The following is a 12,728-nucleotide window of genomic DNA, read 5'->3' on the forward strand; positions in this document are numbered from 1 at the left end:
ATCAAGAAATAAACATTTCGGGCCTTAACTAAAATCGGATTCACATGGCCCACGAGGGACAATTGGCATTCGGAAGGGGGTCGAAGAAAGCCAACCCAAATGGGCAGAAAAAATGGAGCAGAAAGATGCTGCGGATATCAAACAAAACAGAAATCTACTGGAAGAACTTGCGGACCCGTTCCTGGTTATCGGGGTTGACGCCAGCCAGGATCGATTCCGCATTCAAGTTGGTTGCCGCCACCAACTGCTTGGCGGCCTGGGCAACGCGAGCGGCTGTTTGGCCTTGCACAGTGCCAGCGTCGAGGGCTTGAACAATGTATCCAAAGACACGATCGGCCTTGGTGAGGACCGCGGGGTTTTGCCTGAGAAGAGTGAAAAGGGTCAGCCAATTGTCTAGAGAGATTCGGAAATGAAAAGTTAATGGAGAGGACGCAGAGGCGCGGAACACATACTGTTCAATCAGCTGAACAATGAACGAGTACGCGTACGGAGCGGCCTCCTCGTCATTAATAATGGGCAGAGTGTCGATCCAGTTGTTCACAATCTCCTGGGCATTCTGAACTTTGGAAGAATTGAAATGCAGAATCTTCGCAATGCTGGCAGAGGCGTTCTCGGTGGCAAAGACGTGCTCCTCCGTGCGGTTCTGCGGGTGTTGAGTAACCTGGAACAGGCTTGGAATGCTCGCAGCCACAAAATCAGCCCAGACAGCACCGCCTTTTTGTGCAGCAACGCCAACACCGTAAGCTGCAGCCTGGCGGTTAGCGGCATTCTCATCCTGCAAACCAGCGGCGAGAGGCTGCATGATGTGATCTTTGTAAGCCCAAGACTCGGCAGAGCAGAACTCCAGAACATCGTCCATGATGCACAGGGCCCACTGTCGTTGGGTAGGGTCCTGGCTGGTGATGAAATTGTCGTAGAACTGCATCAACTGTTGCCAAGCCGGCAAGAACGTCGTTCCCTGGTTCTTGAAAATCGTGTGGAAAGCCTTGTTCATGTCACTGAGCAGGTTTTGATCATCTTCGATAGCATACTCATAGTCGAGATTTTCTTCATCGCCGTCCTCAAGTTCAGCCTGCTCCTCCAATCGCTGCTTCACGCGCATTTGGTAGTCCTCCAGGGTAGACTTGGCAGACTCAATGAAGCTCTGCATGTGCTGTGGAGTCAGACTGTTGACGCCAACCACTTCGACAGACTCGTAGAAGCACTGATACATCTCGGCCAGAGTGTCAACAGTGGGCTCGGCGCTCAAGACTTCAATGATCTTCTCGGCCACCTTGTTCCACATCTCGGCGAAGCCAGGTGAGTTGCCTCCATGGGCCTTTTTGTATGAGTTGAGAAGTTGAGGAATCAGCTTCGCGGCAGAGACACGAACAGGATCGTGGAAGAAGAATGCCAGTCCAGGAATGGCAATCTTTTCCATGGTCTCGAGCACGTAAGGCTCAAAAGCCTCTTCGAGGATTTGAGCGTAAATGGTAATGAGCTCAATGGCGGTGTTCTTGTCCTCCAGGGCACTGGTCTTGATACCAATCACCTTGCCCTTCAGAGGCACCAACTCCCAGCCCTCGTCCTGCTCGACTTGCTCGATTTGGTCCTCATCATCGAGCAGCTGGATGTCAGCCTTGGCAGCAGCCACAGTCAGAAGAGGAGGCATGACGCCGGGAAGATAAGGCACAAAGTCACGACCCAACACACGGCACATACGGCCCCAGCAGTGGAGAAGATACTGCGACTGGGGGTCATCTGCATCAACAATGTTCTGTTGAATGTGTCCAAGAATATTGACAAGGTTCAAAGCATCCGCGCCCATTTTCTCCTTACCAACGGCCAAAGCAATCAAGGTGGCACACTCCATGGCCTTAGCACGAAGCAAGCGGTACTCCTTGCCTTGTTCCTGCTTGAGCACATTGAGGAGCAGCGGCATGAGAGTGTCGTAGTACTGGCCGAACGCAGTCTCGGCGGAGTCAGCAATAGTGGCAATGGTAGACAGCGCCTGCTCCTGAAGGTAGCGCTTGGGGCTTCGCAGGAGTTCCAAAAGGCGGCTCAGGAGGTCACCGAGGTAAGGCTCCAAGATGCTGCGCTCAGCTTCCTCACAGAAATTGACAAGGGCGGCAGCGGCGTGGGACTGCACACGGGGCTCGGTCGAGCTGAGCACGGGAATGATGTTGTTGAGAACAATACCGTGGTATTTCTCCTGCATGATACCGGCAAAATCAGTGCTCATTTGGCCGAGAGCGTTGCAACCTGCGTAGCGCACACGGGGATGCGGGTCCCGCAGAGCTGGGACAACAAGAGCCAAAACCTGGTCGAGCTCGTTGATCATCAACTCGCGGCAACCTTCGGAGATGGCAGAGATGGCCATCAGAGCAGCGTGACGATCACGCCAAGCGGACGAAGACACCATGCGTGGGATCCATGAGAAAGCAGGTTGAAGGATAGCATGCCCACCGAGCTTGTTTGCCAGGCGATCCATGCACTGTTCACCAGCAATGTGGTTGAGGTCGCTCTCCTCTGGTTCCAGCTGTGATACCCGAGTTAGCGAGCTGATGATGAAGCCAAGAACTAACTAGAGACACACTCACATCTTCAGAAGCGTTCCATTCCTCCGCATCATCGTCATCAGCACCCACATCAGTCATCAGACTCAGGCATTGGGTGACCATTTCTTTCGCAAAGTTGGGCTCCTTCTTGCACATGTTTGGCGCGTAATCGGCAAATGTCGCCATCAACTCGAGCGCATTTTGGCGAACTTGGTCACTGAGCTCCTTATCTGCAATGACGCTGATACTGAACTTGACGAGATCACTGAACGATGCCTTGAACATCCGGGGGCTAATTTCAGCCAGCTCGATAAGGGCCAGGAATGCGGACGAGAGCTCATCGCTCTCGCTGGATTCCTTGAGAGGAGGGAGAATGTTGAGAAGAGCGGGCATCAGGGAGAAGAATTTGGCTTGCGATTTCTTGTCGATAGAGCGGAACAATGAGGCAAATGCATCCATAGCAGCAATGCGCACCTGCATGGGGTATGTGGGTTAGAAAACCGTTGTAAAAGGTGGTACCTTTGCCGAAGACGAGCTTACAGAGATGTTCTCGTCCTCGAAACCCTTCGTGAAGACGGCGAGGACAGCTTCTTCGTGCTGCTTTTCGATGATACCGGGAGTGGTTGTGAAGATACGGAATGCGGTCTCTCGGAGTCCAGACTCGGGGGACTGGCTAGCCTGGAAGAGGACGCTCAACAGCTCGGCCCATTGCTCGCCTATTGCCAAAGCAACATCAGTCAAAAATTAGGTCCTATGTCCAAATCTGACCCCGTGTCTGAGGCCCACGAGCAAAGGAGGAGGCGACGGTTGAGAATGCGTACCGTTGTCTGTGTATTGGCGGGCAACCTCTGCCACTGCATCTCCGACCTTCCTGCGCACATCAGCGACTGCCTCGCTGGTCAGACATGTCACCAGCTTCTCACGGATGGCGATGCGTTGCTCGTTGGGCAGGCTCAAGAAAACCTCCTTGACATCACCAGAGATGGGGTCTTTGCGGGTCTTGGTAGAAATTCTTCGGAAGAGCACAGCGGCGAAAGCACGGGTCTGGCAACGCAGGTTTTCAAAAATCAGCACGTGTCTCGACGAACGACCTCGCGGTGGGAGGAACTTGGCAAAGTGCATTGAACATGTGCATCAACGGGCCGAGTGGCTTTCGGCTCGTAAATTCCTTCACGCCGCAGCAGGAGTCATTCGGTGAGCACTCACTAGTGTATCCTCTGCCCCAGCGATCTGCTCTGCCAGCCCCATCAACAGAATATCGGGCTTATTCTGCACCCAGTCATTATTGAGCTGCTCTTCGGCCTGAGATCGAACGGCATTATCGGGGGTGCTGAGCGCGCGTAGCAGCTGAGATAGCGCGGTGTGGACCTCTTGGGGCAGCATAGACATGGTGGGTGCGTCTGATCCCAAGATCCAACAGACAAGATTGACCCAGTTTGTTGGGAGCCCTCGAAACGAGATTGATCACAGGAATGAATCAAGTGGAGGGGTGATTCAAAGGCGAAGGAGGAGGGGGAAGATTTGTTTTTGGTGGGGCGGAGAAGGAGGGAAAAAAAGATTGATGGTTATGGAGTCAGGGCCGCCCAAGGGTTGATATGCGAAGAGCGCCGAAAGATGTCGAGTGAATTCACCCTGAAGACAAAGAACTGGTAATTGTCCATATCATTTATTTCAGCAACCATGTAACTGAACTATTCAAATTGAAGCAGTCATACACATTTTAGAGTCCAAATTGTACCCCTTTTAGAGCACTAATTCTGGGCAGGCCAATTTGGAGGTGCGGAACCTCGATTGGCCCGACAAAACATGGTGGTTGCTACATGCGGATCTGCCAATCCCGACTTGCAGCGACAATCGTCAAGGCGTAAGTTTCGTTCAAAGTAGAGGACGACTGGTTTTGGCCTGGTCCCAAGAAAAATGCTACTATTTTTGTTGAAGTGAATTAGCCCATCGCAGAGCATCAAGGGACTTTCGAAATCTCGTGGATGATGTATATTATTTGTATGGACAGCGACCCATTGACCGCATTGATTTGACTTGGTGAAAGTTGTGTCTGAATGCACAACAGGAGGCTCATGATTAGAACGAGGGAGATGCACTCTCGCCAAGAACAAACAAGAAAATGAGGGATGGAAATTGGGCAAGACACAAACTGGGCGGAAGTGAACAAAGAAAGGGATTCTACATCTTGAAGTGACATGCAGAGAACGAAACTCAACGACCACTGGGGCGGCTAAGGATGAAGACACCGGCAATCACAGCAGCCAAGGTGACAATGGCTCCCGGCAAAAGAAGGTCGTTAGGAACACCGGCAATTAGCTGCTCTTCGGCACGGCGGCTTGCTGGGAAGGCCGGGTGAGTGTTGCTCAACACAGGCTCCTCCGATGACGCGTCTACAACGACACTCTTAGGCTCCTCGATAACTGGAGTCGCAGGCTTGGCGGGTTGCGGGTCCAGGGTGGCGGGAATTGGAGGCTGAGACGGGTCGTGAACAAACAGATCAACCTTGTCACGTCGAGCACGGCGCGCGAGATCGATCGCATCCAGCATATCTTGATCTGTCGTGATTGACACTGTGTCCCCTTCGTTGTCCATGTAGCTCAGAGCGTAGCCAGTGTTGCTGAGTCGACCTTCTTGGACAACAGCCTCGCCGCCCACGGCTTCCAGTTCAGCGCCAAGTTTGGCAGTCACCTGGGTGACCAAATCAGCCACACCGGAAGAACTCAGGACATTCACGCGGTGAACCCGGCCACTGGGAGCCTTGAATTTGAATGGGAATGGCACATTTTCCGTGTGGTGCTGGTGGTGCTGAGATGCAACTTCGGAGTGCTCCTCGCCTCCTTGGTGGGAAGCGGAGTCATGCGGGAGCACGCTGTTGTCATATTGCGATCGACCCATATCAGGACTCATGACAGAGCGATGAGGCTGACTTCCAGACACCATGGAGTCTGACTCATGATCCATGGACAACCAGAACTTATTCCACGCTGGACCTTCGTCATCCTGGGTAGACATGGTGTTGATCTAAAAAGGAGATATCAGCCTTTGACTTTGTACCTTGGCGAAGCAACGCTCATACGGCGCGCGAATTGAAGGACTTACTTGTTCGAGAGTAGCGTATGTCAACTTCAGCACGTCCACCATGCCGACGATTTCTCCGCCTTCATTCATCACGGGCAAATTGAGATAATGACCATCTGCCAACGGGAGGTTAGTCTCACAAATACAGCGCCCTCTTCTCAATTATCAACTTACCGTGCATCTTACGCAGCGCAGCCTGAATACTCATGTCGGAGGGAGCAAAGTCGGGATGAGGGGTCATCACACGGACGACGCTGCAGGTAGCAGGGTCGAGGCCGGGCGCGATGACTCGGAGGACAATGTCTTTGCTGGTGAAGATACCGGTAATGGATCCTTGGTCCTGGACCAGCAAAGCAGTGGTGTGGTGCTCTTTCATCAGCGCCGCGGCATCTTTGACGGTGGTTCGAACGGAGACGGTCACAGGGGGCATGCCATCCAGTACGCTCTCAAGAGTGGGACCCGACATCTTGGATCGCAGCGCTTCGACATACTGAATGACCTGCTGCGGCTGACTTGACCCCAACTCGGTTTGGACTCCCTCTAGCGCATCATACAGCTTTCGTGACGAGCTATAGGCGCGCTCCAGCTTCTCCATGGCATCGTAGAAGCACTTAGTAATATCGAGGATACCCGAGATATCTTGATTCTCGTCCATGACGGGCAAATGTCTAAATCCCTTTCGGACCATCAGGTCCAGTGCGTCCGTAGCACTTGTGTCTGTTCGTGCACACAGAGGGTTTTTGGTCATGATCTCGGCCACGCTGACGTCTCGGGCCTTGAGGCCGGCGCCAACCACACGGAACGCCAAATCCTTGGCGGTAAAGATACCAGCAATGCGATCGTCCTCATCAGTAACCAGTACACAATCCTCCCGCTTCGCAGCCATGAGCTGGGCAGCCTCGGCAATGCTGAGCGAGGGTTTGATCTGAAGAGCTTGGCTTGGCTTCAAAGCGAGCACAGTACCGGGTGGAGCTTTGCGAGAATTTCTGGCTTTGGTCGGGTTATGCTTCTTCTTGTTCAGGTCGGCCTCCATCTTGCGGCGGATTGCCTGTAATCTCGGACTGGGTGGTTAGCTCTCATGTCCTCGTCCCCGATGGCGACTCTGGAGGCACTGACCTCATCACGCTTCGACTGGTTCTGTCGTTGTCTGCTACTGGCGGCGCTCATGGTGCCGGTTCCGAGATCACTTGAAGGGGTGTTGGTGGTAGACGCGACAGAGGATTCTGGACGGTCTGAGCGAGGTCGGGGGATGTGGGAGGTACTTGAGCTTTCAAAATCAGGCATTCTTCCTCTCCCGATGGTCTTATTGGGCGTCCCCCTAAAAGTACCCGTATGCGACATGGCGGCGCTTGAGAGGGGAAATGACACAACGTGAACACAGAAGCGAAGGGGACAAGGGGAGTGGAGCTTAGACAAGGAATGAGAAACTGGTATGAACAGTTCTTCGGGCAATAGAGACAATCAGTAAGGGTGATTTATTCAGTTTGACGAAAAGGAAAATGACGGTCAATGGTCGATCTGGACAGGGGTGTTTGGACTGTTTGGCGGTATTCTCGTGCCAAGTCCAGCCTATCGCCCACTTTGGGCGGGTGTAAACATGGGGCTTATGTAACTGGGTGCGAGTGAGCACCGACTCCTCGACCATCACCCATTCCGACCCGACCACCCGTCCGACGGTACGATCCGGACGCTATTCCCTTCTTGATCTAGAGCCGGGCTGGTCAGGAGTTGGACCGCATGATCTGACCACGTGATCAATCGGCCCACTTCGGCCAAAATGGGTGCCTTGGTGCCCAAGAGATGGATGTCTCTTTGTTGCGTCTTTGCCTGGTTAATTAGGCTTGAATTTCAGGCATCTCCAGGCGCCCACCACCGTCACTGGATCTCGCTTAAGGGCTTAGGGCTTCCCACAACACAACCAACCATCCATTCCGGCAGCCAGTTTGTGAGAGCGTGCTTCGACAATCCACTCCCGACAAGACACCCGTACGTTTTCCCCTCGACTCCCAACTTTTATATCTCGAATCGACAGTCTGACATTCGGCAGAGCAATCCGTCAAAATGGTCAAGAAGCGGGCGAACAAGTAAGGCTCGATTCCTTCTCCACACAAGCGCAATTCGAGTCTCCAGTCCGATATGAATATCCGCAATGTCGCCGATGACCCCGACAATCCAACACATGTTCAACGCGACATCATGAATTGACGGCCTACTTTCGGATACAATCGATGCACATTGCTGGAGTCTTCATGATCGGTTGGAGACTGGATATCGCAAAAGGACACCATCAAAAAGCGACATGAGCGCTAACGCAATTCTTCAGCGGTCGTAACAAGAATGGCCGCGGCCACGTCAAGCCCGTGCGCTGCTCCAACTGCGCTCGCTGCACCCCCAAGGACAAGGCCATCAAGCGCTTCACCATCCGCAACATGGTCGAGTCTGCTGCCATCCGTACGTGACCCTCGCATTATACGCCCCGCTCTCTTCCTCTTCTCCACGCGCCTTCCTCGGAAAAGAGAATGTCTTCAATATCCCGCTCGGAAGATTCGTCGAAGTTCGACCGAATGATGATAGCATGGACATGCCTTCTTCGTGTATCACAATCGATTACCTGAGTGTTCAACGAACTGACATGACCCCACACAGGTGATATCTCCGACGCCTCCGTCTTCGCTGAGTACACCGTCCCCAAGATGTACCTGAAGCTCCAGTACTGCGTCTCCTGCGCTATCCACGGCAAGATCGTTCGGTATGCAAAACCACTTTCAATTCCCTCCCTCTCGGACCGCTCTTCAATTTCTCGGTACTGACGAACTCCACTTCTAGTGTCCGTTCCCGCGAAGGCCGCCGCAACCGTGCTCCTCCCCCACGGATTCGCTACAACAAGGACGGCAAGAAGCTGAACCCCCCTCAGGCCGCCAAGGCTATGTAAGGGAGTGTAATGCCATCCAATTCAGCAAAATAAAAATGGAACTAGTCTGAAATGAATCTTTTTATTTTGTTTTCCTTCCCGCTGAGGTGTTCTTGAACGACGGACATTGGTCGCATGTTGAGCTGAAAAGCTCAATTGTTGCTGTGAAAATGTGGAGAAAATGGCATCGGGTTGCTCGACAGAATGAATGCCTTGGATCTGGCAAGACAATTTGCGCCTGTGAAGGGTGACGAGAGTCGATCTTCTCTCTGTTCGTATGTGCTGTTTTTGGTCCGTGTCCCAGGCTTTTGCACCTTTGACAGACGACTGCGAGTTCGGATAGCGCATGCATGGTTGGAAGACTATACTAGTCCACAATAGCATGGTTGCAAGCTAGGAAAAATACCAAAAACTTTTTCAAAAAATCATCTCGCTTCTGTTGGAAGAAGAAAAGTATTAATGACTACGGACCTCTTCGAGAGCAGGAGCAGGGTGGTATTTCATGTCTGACGGGCTAAGGAATACCTTGAATTCATTCGTTCCGCAATGATCTGCTTCCGGCTGGGGTTGTGACTTGTTTCCAAAGTAGTTTCGATACCATGTCGACCATTCCTCACTACGAATCTCCGTCTATGGATGTCTCAAGATCTTCACTTGACCCTCCCAATACCCCTCGACAAACTGCGCCATTGCGAGCTGATGTGTCACTTCAGAAGGAATCATTGACGTCGGTCTGCCGCTGCTGGACCCGTGCCACTCTTGACTTTCACGGACGCGGTCCTCGTATTCCATCCTCTTCAGACGGCGAAAGGCCGCAAGTTCTGCGACAAGATCTATTTCATTGCTCATCCTCGTTTGCGTTTTGCCCGCGGCCTGATCTGCTGGCGACAACGAGCCAGAGCTCATATGGCGCGCGCTTTGCTGAAACATTGGCCTAACTCGCGCGGTTGATTTAGTGCTTTCCTGTGAGGAAGCATTTTCATCCAGCGGAATACGGGCAAGCTTCTCATTGAGTGCTGCCCACGGCGAGCGATTGTCACTCTCATCTTGTGATGTCCCGGATTCCATATCTTCAAAGAAACTAAAGTCATCTGCTGCTGCTGCCCACAGGGCCTCGGAATCACGGTCTCCGGTGCTCGAGGCTTGAGCACCCGATTTCCATGAAGAGGCTGTGTGCGAGCGGTTCGTGGATGCGATCTCCAGCACTATGCGTTGGAGCCCAAAGAGAGTTCGAGCACGTTGCTGTTCTGCCTTGGCGCGTGCTTGTCCCGGTGGTAATGAATAGTCGGATCCGGCTTGTAATTTTGCCAGCAGAGCCTCGTTGGAGCAATCTGTGATGAACCTAATTAATGAGTTGATAATCGGAGAATTCGCTGGTACGTGTGAAGGGACGTCTGTGAGAACCAGGGTCTCCAGGTGAGGTACATGAGACGGGTGCAAATAGAGTGTTGGGCTTTCTTTGCGCGGACGTTTCGACAACAATTCTTCGATCTTATACGCTCGCAAATCGCGTCGGGATGTCGATGGATCATTTTGCGTGGTTGGTAGACATGTGCTCCCCATCTTAACTTCACATGCTGAAATTGATGGGGACAAGTCTGTAAAATTTAGCTTGCTCGGGTATAAGGTCTGTTGACTCTTATGATCTGGAGAAATAGTGATCATCAGTCGCATGTGTAAGGACTTTGGGTGCAAAGACTGTTCCACACTTGTGGACAGGGCAGCAGGTCATCGCTGGTGATATGGTGGATTCATTGCACCCAAAAGGACTGCATTTGCAACGGGCTCTCTCGTGAACGTACCTGGTGGCTCAGTGACTGGATGGCTTTCGGCAGGGAGCTCATCGATCTTTCGGCGAGGACCCCCCTCAGCAGGCTGCCTCGTATCTCGTTGTGAGGATAGGTGAGGTAGCGGACATGCCACAGACGTCGACTTTGTGACTAGGACTTTGGCAGTGGCTACGGCATGGTGGATCCGTAGCATTGTAAGCTCATCTCCGGCGTCCCCGCCTAGTATTGGGATCAGATTTTCCGCGCAGGGGTAGGCATCGCGTTCCACCACTGCGAGTTTTGGGAAATCTGCCGCATTCACAGTGCCAACGTCCAGGGCGTGGAGCCGAGCCGAGGCAAGAAGACTTGCAACGCCTTTGGTTGTTATGGGATTTCCCGCAACATAGAGATGTGTGATTCCTGTATGGAGAAGATCCTCGATCCAATGATGATTTGGGCCTGGCTGGATTAGATATCTCATGTACTGCTCATCCAGGTCTGAAGATCTGAGAAAGTCGAAACGCAGTGCTTCATAATAATCGGTTCGTGTCAGGTCCCGTTGATGTAACATACGGTTCCTTCCTCTCAGACCCTCCCAATATTGTGCTGGCTGATCTAGCGGAACAAAACACGCTTGCAAGATGACCCGGATACCGACATCCGTGAGCCAGTTGTTTCGCACGTCCAAAAAACGAACGCGGAGTCCCATCGCATTCGCCAGGACTTCTGCGTCGGCATCCTTCAGTCCAATGCTACGCAACTTGAGGACTTGCAGATTCTCAAGGCGCGACAAGCAAGACAAGACACTATGGTCACGTGCCGGTGTAGTGTAGGAGAGATCCAGATATATCAGCCGAGGGAAACGCATGAGAATCTCGGCCAGCCCGGCAGAGGTTGTATTGGGTTCGCTTTGTGCCAACAGAAGACGAAGGTTATATCCTCTTGAGTTCGACTCCATCTTCTTCCAGGCAGTCATTGCATTGTGGTCGAGGAAAGCTAACTTGGAGACCATCAAGCACTGCAGACACGGTAGATACTCCAGAACATCTTTCAGCCAGTCTGGTTGAAGGCTATCAAAGATATCCGAAAGTGCCGGAGGCAAACGCAGCGTGCGAGTGAGGGATCTGACCTCCACTCTGGCATATTTTAAACATCGGAGAAAACGTGCGAGTGCCACTGTGGCTTAGTGTTAGTATATTATTTGCATGAGGATCTGGTATCTTGGTGAACATACCGTAGACAACATCGTTCTCAGCCCCGAAGTGTGCCGTCGGATGGCCCCACAGTAGTGGCACGAATATAGCATGCCATCGACGACAGACACGAGATGCAGCACACAGGTCGCTTGAAGCAATATAGTGAGCAATTATGGTCCACGCATCACGGTCCACGGCGGACTCGTAAGAAGGCAGAATTGTATCCATCGCCCCCCCGTTCTTCGGGGCGACGCTTTCAAGCGAAGTCGATGGACTCCAGAGTATGTGTATTTAGGAGCTCCACGGGTTTCCGAGAATTTAAAATGAATCACTCCTTCAGCCTACCGTAGCTCAGTGATCTTACCTGTAAACTGGGTATTATCATGACCAGGAGAGGAGAAATGGGAGGCCTAAGCAACACTGTAGTTTTTCTAAGTTGAGGGGGTCCAACTCGCGCTGCCCGAGCGGGCCCGGGCCTCACGCTTCCGCGGCGTCGTATTCATCGATGCGCATGATGCTCGTCCCTAAGAGGGAGAATCGATAGATTTTTGTTTCTATAGTAACCGGTCAACTTGATCCATGTCTAGTAATTGAAATAGCAAGATTTTCCTGGACACCACAGGAAATACTGTTGGTGAACCCTTCGCTGTCTATTCAACGTGCCGATGACGTCGTGTGAACATTTATTTAGTCCTCCGTTATACTACTTCCAACGCGAATGATCCCAACCTCATCGAAGCATCAATATCGCACCAATAGATACATATATTGACTATCTTCGAGGGAAACACTCCTTGGTGAAAGCCTGAACATGCTAGGTAGTTCTTTCTTGTAATCAACACCTGCCGTGTTCTATCAGCCTCAAAGGTCAAGGAGCATGTCTATTCACGGGCCTGTACCTGACTACAGTGACCACGTCAAACTGACCAAAAGTGCATAACTACAAGAGACACTGAGGTGGTCGAAGTACGAAGGGGGCGTAGATTGTACACAGCGAGCCAGAAATTCTAGTCTCACAATAGAGCCCAGGTGCAAGGGCGATACAGGAAAATATTAGATCTTGATCAATTTGAACACTCCAAGTCATTTATTTTCCCGACGTACTCGGCGGACCGGGTTGGGTTTCTTTGAATCAAAGTGGGCCTCCACTACAATTCAGACAAAATATGGAAGATGTCTGAGCCTTGATTTTCCGTCAAAATCCTCATCAAGCGTATGAGCTGATTCCAGTGGC

At 52.0% G+C, this 12,728-nt stretch overlaps 4 protein-coding genes across 4 annotated transcripts; 1 reads left to right on the plus strand and 3 right to left on the minus strand.

Moving 5' to 3' along the window:
* Positions 1-154: 154 nt before the first annotated feature.
* POX_e06729 (Importin subunit beta-3) lies at positions 155-3,926 on the minus strand (the record flags this gene model as incomplete). The annotated part of the gene is made up of 5 exons (XM_050115545.1): positions 155-2,518; positions 2,580-3,011; positions 3,078-3,253; positions 3,359-3,581; positions 3,744-3,926. The coding sequence occupies 5 exons, from the start codon at positions 3,924-3,926 to the stop codon at positions 155-157; spliced, it is 3,378 nt and encodes a 1,125-aa protein (XP_049968005.1).
* Positions 3,927-4,751: 825 nt separating this feature from the next.
* Positions 4,752-6,959, minus strand: POX_e06730 (uncharacterized protein; the record flags this gene model as incomplete). The annotated part of the gene is made up of 4 exons (XM_050115546.1): positions 4,752-5,561; positions 5,640-5,734; positions 5,793-6,666; positions 6,735-6,959. 4 exons carry the CDS (start codon positions 6,957-6,959, stop codon positions 4,752-4,754), a joined length of 2,004 nt encoding a protein of 667 aa, XP_049968006.1.
* Positions 6,960-7,679: 720 nt separating this feature from the next.
* Positions 7,680-8,550, plus strand: POX_e06731 (40S ribosomal protein S26E; the record flags this gene model as incomplete). The annotated part of the gene is made up of 4 exons (XM_050115547.1): positions 7,680-7,702; positions 7,942-8,069; positions 8,265-8,367; positions 8,445-8,550. The coding sequence occupies 4 exons, from the start codon at positions 7,680-7,682 to the stop codon at positions 8,548-8,550; spliced, it is 360 nt and encodes a 119-aa protein (XP_049968007.1).
* A 609-nt stretch (positions 8,551-9,159) lies between these two features.
* On the minus strand, positions 9,160-11,722 carry POX_e06732 (uncharacterized protein; the record flags this gene model as incomplete). The annotated part of the gene is made up of 3 exons (XM_050115548.1): positions 9,160-10,175; positions 10,332-11,474; positions 11,533-11,722. 3 exons carry the CDS (start codon positions 11,720-11,722, stop codon positions 9,160-9,162), a joined length of 2,349 nt encoding a protein of 782 aa, XP_049968008.1.
* Positions 11,723-12,728: the final 1,006 nt, after the last annotated feature.

The sequence above is a fragment of the Penicillium oxalicum genome, chromosome V (assembly GCF_001723175.1).
Source record: "Penicillium oxalicum strain HP7-1 chromosome V, whole genome shotgun sequence".
Taxonomy (NCBI): domain Eukaryota; kingdom Fungi; phylum Ascomycota; class Eurotiomycetes; order Eurotiales; family Aspergillaceae; genus Penicillium; species Penicillium oxalicum.